This window comes from Austrofundulus limnaeus, unplaced genomic scaffold, assembly GCF_001266775.1.
Source record: "Austrofundulus limnaeus strain Quisiro unplaced genomic scaffold, Austrofundulus_limnaeus-1.0 Scaffold0, whole genome shotgun sequence".
In the NCBI taxonomy this organism is placed as follows: Eukaryota; Metazoa; Chordata; class Actinopteri; order Cyprinodontiformes; family Rivulidae; genus Austrofundulus; species Austrofundulus limnaeus.
The window spans coordinates 5,004,607-5,011,749 of NW_013952402.1; the positions used below are offsets into that span (position 1 = coordinate 5,004,607).

At 40.2% G+C, this 7,143-nt stretch overlaps 1 protein-coding gene across 1 annotated transcript; it reads right to left on the bottom strand.

The window, feature by feature from the left end:
- Positions 1–261: 261 nt before the first annotated feature.
- Positions 262–7,143, bottom strand: mat1a (methionine adenosyltransferase 1A; the record flags this gene model as incomplete). The annotated part of the gene is given in 10 exon segments (XM_014025928.1): positions 262–1,728; positions 1,849–1,982; positions 2,059–2,241; positions 2,334–2,426; positions 2,524–2,649; positions 3,921–4,064; positions 5,096–5,208; positions 5,288–5,410; positions 5,654–5,731; positions 6,864–7,143. Coding segments are annotated over 10 exon segments (1,164 nt in total). The 3' UTR covers positions 262–1,625.

Below are 7,143 nucleotides of genomic sequence, written 5' to 3' on the forward strand. Positions count from 1 at the left end.
TTTGTGTACAAACTGGTTGTTCTACTTTTATAAAAACAGCCATTTTTTCCTCAACATTTTATATTATTACCAAGCTACATGATAAACAAAGACCTGTTTGTGCTTAAACTGTGTTGGAAGTCAGTTTCAGCTACTACCACCCCAGGTTTTAGTTCTCTACATGACTAATTGGCATGTAGTTTTACAAAAACCAAGAACGATGAAACATTTTAAGGTGGGAAAACTAACAAATAGAATAAAAACATATAGTCCGTGGACTAATAGAGTTAGACAGTTATTTATATCTGTAGTTCATTTATTGGTTCATTATTTACATCGTCCAGTTTCTCTGACAATAAAAGTTATCAGAGGGTGACACAGAAAACACGTTAAACAAACATAATGCCGGCTGCACACGAACCATTAAAATCTATAGACTCTTCAGAGGGATTTAATTCAATACTCAAAATTACAATTTCTAAATGCTCTGTTTTGTTTTTAATTTTAGAGTCATCAGGAGGGTTGCAATGAGACTACAGTCAAAGATATTTTACTTGTGCTTTCAGATTCAATATAAAATCTAAGGAAATGTACATCTGCAGAAAAGCAGATCAGGTTTCTAAATTTAAGACATGTTGAGTATTAAAAGCACTAAATGCTTCATTCCTAACAGACGAATCCACAGGAAATTTAAGCTTTTTAATAACTTGGTAAAATTAGAGGCTTACAGGCAACTTAAAAAAAAGACCTGAGGATAAATCACTGATGAATCAGGTGTTAAAAACTGCACGGCTGACCCGCTCAGCAGCTTTCTGCAGCACGTTGCAATAGAAAAAAGGAATTTCGCTTCCAACACAAAAACGGTCCATAAGTTCCTAAAATCTTTGGTTTAAGCTGTCGTCACATTTGTGAAATTAAACCTCCTGCTGCCCTCGGGTCATCCTCGTTGCTCATTTTGACCCAGAGGCAGCAGCAAGGTTAATACTGATGTTCACTGGTGAAAGCACCTTGTAAAGCTGAGGTTGCTCCATTTCATCAAACTGGCCAGAAAAACAGAAAATACTAACTTTGAAGGGGACATACAGTTTCAGCCCAAAGCATTGTAGTTCCAGTTTCTACAGACCCCAACTGAATGATTTAAATATGAAAAGGAAGGATTTAAAAGCATGATACGTCTATTTTAAGGTAAAATATTCTCTGGTGTCACTGGGACTACATGAACATTTGAAGCACTGACAGCTGAATATTTTGTATTCTGGATATAACTGGCCTAAAGCACCCTAATTATCTCTTTACACCATTTATACAAACCTATTTTCCCTTTACTTCATAACTCTCTGTATTAACCCATTCAGACCTGATGCACTGAACACGGCATCATTTTCAAGACACTGTCTTATTTCCTCAGATCGAGTAACGTAAGCCAAACGTTAAACTTCTTTCTACATAATGTTTACGTTTGTCAGCAGGGAGTGAAACTACATTTTCATGTTAAATTTTCCAGAAAACCTTCAGATTTAGAAATGTATATTTTTTTTCATGAAGCCTTTGATCTGAATGGGTTAAAGACGTGTGATGAAGTCGGCAGCTACAGCTCACGGTGGAGCGTCTCCTTCGCCCTCCGGGTCGGTCCATCTGCAAAGTCTTTAGAAGACGAGCGTTTTGGGCACCTCCCAGGAAAACTCCGATCGTCCGAAGTGACCGTAGGCGGCAGTCTGTTGGTAGATCGGCCTCTTCAGCTGCAGATCTCTACGGTTCAAACAAAAAAAAATTTAACAATATTTTTATTATCTAAACTGGTAAAAATGAACCAAGCTGTAATAAATGCTTTATTACTCGAGGAATAGCTTTTATGAGTGACGTGTTTACCTGACGATGACTCCTGGGCGCAGATCGAAGTTCTTGTTGACGATCTTGAGCAGTTCGGACTCTGTTTTCTGGGACGACCCATATGTGAACAAGGAAACGGACAGGGGGTGGGCCACTCCGATAGCGTAGGACACCTGCAGGCAGAAACAGACGTTTTTTACCCATCAGCACCTCGGATTTATCACCTCTGAGTGAACCTCCGGCCCTCACCTGAACCAGAACTCTCCGGCACAGTTTGGCTTTGACCAAAGACTTGGCCACCCAGCGAGCGGCGTATGCGGCCGAGCGGTCCACCTTCGAGAAGTCTTTGCCCGAGAAAGCTCCGCCTCCGTGAGCGCCCCAGCCTCCGTACGTGTCTACGATAATTTTTCTGCCCGTGACTCCCGCATCTCCCTGATAGGCCAAGCAAAACAATTAATTTTCTAATTATTTTAATCATTTGTAAAAAAAAATAAATAAAACACCAGTCGGCGACGGAGGCTGACCTGGGGTCCTCCGATGACGAAGCGACCGCTTGGCTGGAGGTGGTAGATGGTTTTGTCGTCCAGATATTTAGCAGGAACCACAGCTTTGATCACCTGATGGAGAGAGTTACGATTAAAACACGTTTTTTTTAAATAAAACAACACATCAGAACTCAGTGTGTGTGTGTGTGTGTGTGGGGTTGGGGGGTACCTTCTCACTCAGGATTCTCTGTTGTTCCTCCAGGGTGACCCCGTCATCGTGCTGCACAGAGATGACGATGGTGTGAACTCTTTTGGGAATCACAGCTCCATCCTTCTGGTCATAATGTACCGTCACCTGGAGAAAAAAGATGATGTGTTGGTAACTGTTCTAGCTTCTGTCTTATTCATCCAGTTTTCAGCTGCAGATGTTGTTCCGGTGATCTTATTTTCTTCCTGTAGAAAATATACTATCACATTCCACTAAATATGTTCAGTGTGTGACAGTTCTGGTAGAAACCATGCTGTGTTAAGACCTGCAGAAGGTCTTCTGGCATCAACTCGATGAGTTAAACAAAGACTTTCTTTGAAAAGGTGTCATCTACAACCTCTACTGATATCATTCAGCATCATTACTGCTTTTACAGAAGCTGGGTTTTCAGAACTATGAGCAAAAACAAACCCCAAAATCATGAGATATGTTGGATTTTGAGCTTTCTGTTAATAGTTAATAACAATATTACTCTGAATTGCTTGAAAATAAAATGTAATTCGATTTTTCAGATCATTAAAAGGTATTCATTTTATCTCAGTCTATTTTATATCTTACTAAATACATAAAAGGCAGCTGGGCTACTGAAATTTTCTTTCTTTCATGCATGGTTTTGCCTGATTTTTGTAAATGTGGGGAAGAACTTTCTTCGGTGGATTTCAGAGGCGTTTGAGTTGATGCAGTGCATGAGTCCATTTCAGTTCTTGAATAAAATCATATTATGCAAATGACAAAAAGCCGAATTACTTTTTTTCTTTTAAAGGGGCAATATCATGTAAAATCAACTTTTTTGAGTTTTATATCATGTTATAGCGCCCCCCCCCCACCCTGCCGCACTGAAATGGGTGGGACAGAAGTGGAAGGTGGTTCTTAAAGAGACAGAGGCCAATTTCAAGGTGTTTAGAAGAGGAAGTGATGAGAAGATAAGTTTATTTTCTATTTAAACATAAAAACAGAGTTTTAATAACAACTAAAGGTGACATAGATACTTTATTATGGTATAGTATTTAAATGTATGCCTGAGAAACACATAATATTGCCCTTTAAATGATTTAAATCTATTGTATCTACAATGAGCTACATCTGATTAACACACACCTTTGATCTGATTTTATGTTTCTGAGAGCAGAAAAGAAATCATTTCAGAGGAAGACTGGGTTTTTTCCTGTGAAATGGTTTAACCTTTTGTATTTGGACCACTGAGACCGTCAAGACTTTTAAATCTATCCTTAAGACCTGTCTTTACACCTTGGTTTTTGATTCTGGCCGAAATTGAGATTCTCTCATTTTATTCTCTTATTCTTAGATTTTTGGACATTTCTGTGCGTGTTTGTTTGTGTTGTTGATGACGTCCTCACCTGTGTCTTAGAGTCGGGGCGCAGCCACGGGACGGTGCCGTTGCGTCTGAGTTCGGCCATCTTTGAGTTGAGTTTGTGGGCTAGGACGATGGTGAGGGGCATGCACTCCTCCGTCTCGTCGGTGGCGTAGCCGAACATCAGACCCTGCAGGGGAGGGGAAACGCAGAGGTGAATTTTTAAATCCAGAGGAAAATAGCATTACTTTAATCACGTCGCCTTTATAAAATCTTGTTTTTATTAGACTAAATAGAATTCTTAAAAACATGCATAGATGTAAAACCTAAAATCTTTAAAGATTTATTTGCAATCTCTATAAAAAAAGACCTAAAAAATAAACTTATCAGCTGAGTTTAGATACTCAGAGGGGTTCAACTACTAAACTGTCAAGTAAAGAGCTCGATTAGGCTCAGTTAGTTCGATCAACGTCAACAACAAGCAGCTGAAACATGGACATAAGAGTTTAAGCTGGACCATTTCTTCAAGACGTTTATTCATATTCTGAATTATGGAGGTTTTCTTTCAGGAAAAGTTATTCATTTTCGGTTGCATCCTGCATGTAACATTAAATGTTTTACAATAAATATAAATGCATTTTTGGAAAGATTATATTGATAAAACTGCAATAAACTATTCACGCCACTGACATGAGCAGTTCTTGAGATATTTACATGTGAGGTCACAGGAAGTGATGTCAAAGGGGAATGTCTGCTAACAACACAGACTGTAGAGAAAAATCTAATGTTTCTTTGGATTATTTTGAATCTCTATCAGAGAGCGCTGAAGAAGAGTCAGAGTTCAAATAACATTTCAATAAACAAAGATCAGAGTTTTCTTTAATTAAGAGTTTCTCTTTAATGTCACTTCCTGTTTTATTTTGGCTGAGCTAAAGAAAAAATGCCAGTTTTGTGACAAAATGGGTAAAATCTTATGTATTACGCCAAGTTTCTTAAATATAAGGATATTTTCTTTGACTTTTTGTATTTAAAGGATATGCACGTCACGGGTACTTTAACAGCTTTATTCTTTTAAATTTAACACATAAGTAAAGATCAGAACCACTGCAGAACTGAACGTTCTGTAAACAATCCCAGCAGGTTGTCCAACAAGTCAGACGTTGCTGATCTTTGGTACAATCGTCAAGTCAAACAACATTTTTTCTGTTCCTATGATCTCACCTGGTCTCCTGCTCCAATGTCCTCTTCCCGTCTGTCAATATGGACGCCCTGAGCGATGTCCGGACTCTGCTGCTCCAGAGCCACCAGCACGTTACAGGTCTTGTAGTCGAAACCTGCGAACAGAAATCAAGTCTCTTAAAGCTGAAGACGCGTAACGTCTGTCTTCGCTGCTTTGCGCTTCTGTTTCCTCACCCTTTTCAGAGTTGTCGTAGCCAATGTATTTAATGGTGTCCCTCACCACCCTCTGATAGTCCACGTTAGCCCGAGATGTGATTTCACCACAGAGCAGCACCATGCCAGTCTTACACACTGTCTCTGAGAACACAACAAACACAACAATCTAAAAATAAAACACTTTAAGGTGGATTTAGACTTCTAATAAATTAGAAACAGGAATGACAAAACCACGACATGTTTGTCTGCAAACTTACGAATAAAAAACATTTACTGAAATCCAGCAAATAATCTGAACCCTGCAGGGTAAAAGTCAAACTGATCAATGATGTGAAGGTAACGACACAAAGATAAAACACGTGTTTTCAACAGGTTCTCGCTCACCACAGGCCACTTTAGCATCAGGATCCTGCTTCAGGTGTGCGTCCAGGACAGCGTCACTGATCTGGTCACAAATCTTGTCTGGTGAAAAAAGAAACAAACAAAGTGTAAAATTTGAATTTTAAAAGACATAATGAATTATTTTATATCTGAAAGTTCTGTTCTAAATTGAACACCAACAAGTTGTGTTTGTAGGCCGAGTTCCCTCACAGGGAACAGGTCGATGTTTCAAACAGAAGGTGTTTTTGCGCTCAGCCTGACTGTGTGCGGTTCGAGCGCAGCAGGGGTACAATGGGTCACGCAAGCTGCCCACGTTCGATCCTTTTTGTCATCGCTCTGGAGCAATGCAGTAAACAGGTTGCATCAGAATCAACACCTGGCTGAACGGACAGCCCCAGAATAAAACTGTTTTTTTTTTTCATATTTACTCAAACTGACTTGGACTTTTATCTAAACGTATCTTTAAAAAAATGGCTGCTATCTGTGGGAACAGTCCAGATTTGAAGCGTTATCGAATCAAAAGGTGTGCTCTGCTGCCTTCTACCAAGGTCAAACTCCTGTGCATGTGCAGAAATTATATAATTATAACCTTAATGTACTTTAAGATTTTATTCTTCTGATTTTATTCGACCCACACTGAGATCAAAGCACAGATTATTAAAGTAATGTCTCGTTCTGAGGGCTAAAAGTCATGTTCATTAGCTCTAACGCTTTACCATGCATGTGCATTTAACGGTTATTGATTCTGCACAGGGGACTTTGTAAGATCATATTTGTAAAAGGATTACAACACACTGACGGACAGCGGTTGGCTGAGTGGTGTCCACATGCAGCGGTGTACAGAGCACCGTAAAATTTAACTTTCATCACTGGGCTGAGAGTTCAACGACTCCCACACGTCACTCTTCTTTTTTTTTTTAATAACGTCCCTCAGTGTGAAACCTTACACCGGCGCACCACACGCCTGCTTCCCACAATGTGAGCGCTGTAAACACATGTTGCAGTCAATGAAATTCCAAACACGGCTGAATGAGTAAATCTTTTGAGCCATTTTACGTTCAACTTTCATAGTGCGAGCCCATGTGCGGATTCATATTTGTCGTTCAATCGCAAGATTTGTACCTTTCTGTTTTCAAAGCAGAAGCTGAACCCTAGCGGAGTTGAGTTTCTTTTTATCGTTTGCACAGGTGGTTGAAGTTAACCAAAGACTCACCTGGGTGTCCCTCTCCCACCGACTCCGAAGTGAACATGAAAGAGCCGTCGTCCAGAATGTCGCTCATTTTTGACCTGGGGGATCCAGACGCTCGGCGAGGTTCCTGATTCTCCGACAGTCCAACGGGAGCCGAAGGCAGCTTTTATTTTCCTGCCGCTTCTCCTTCCCCCAGAATCCCCTGCAGCCAAGAGAAAGTCTGCTCAACAAAACTCCACGTCTGGCTCCACATGGCTCAATATATATGGCTGAGGGGGACACGCGCACACACGCACACACGCAC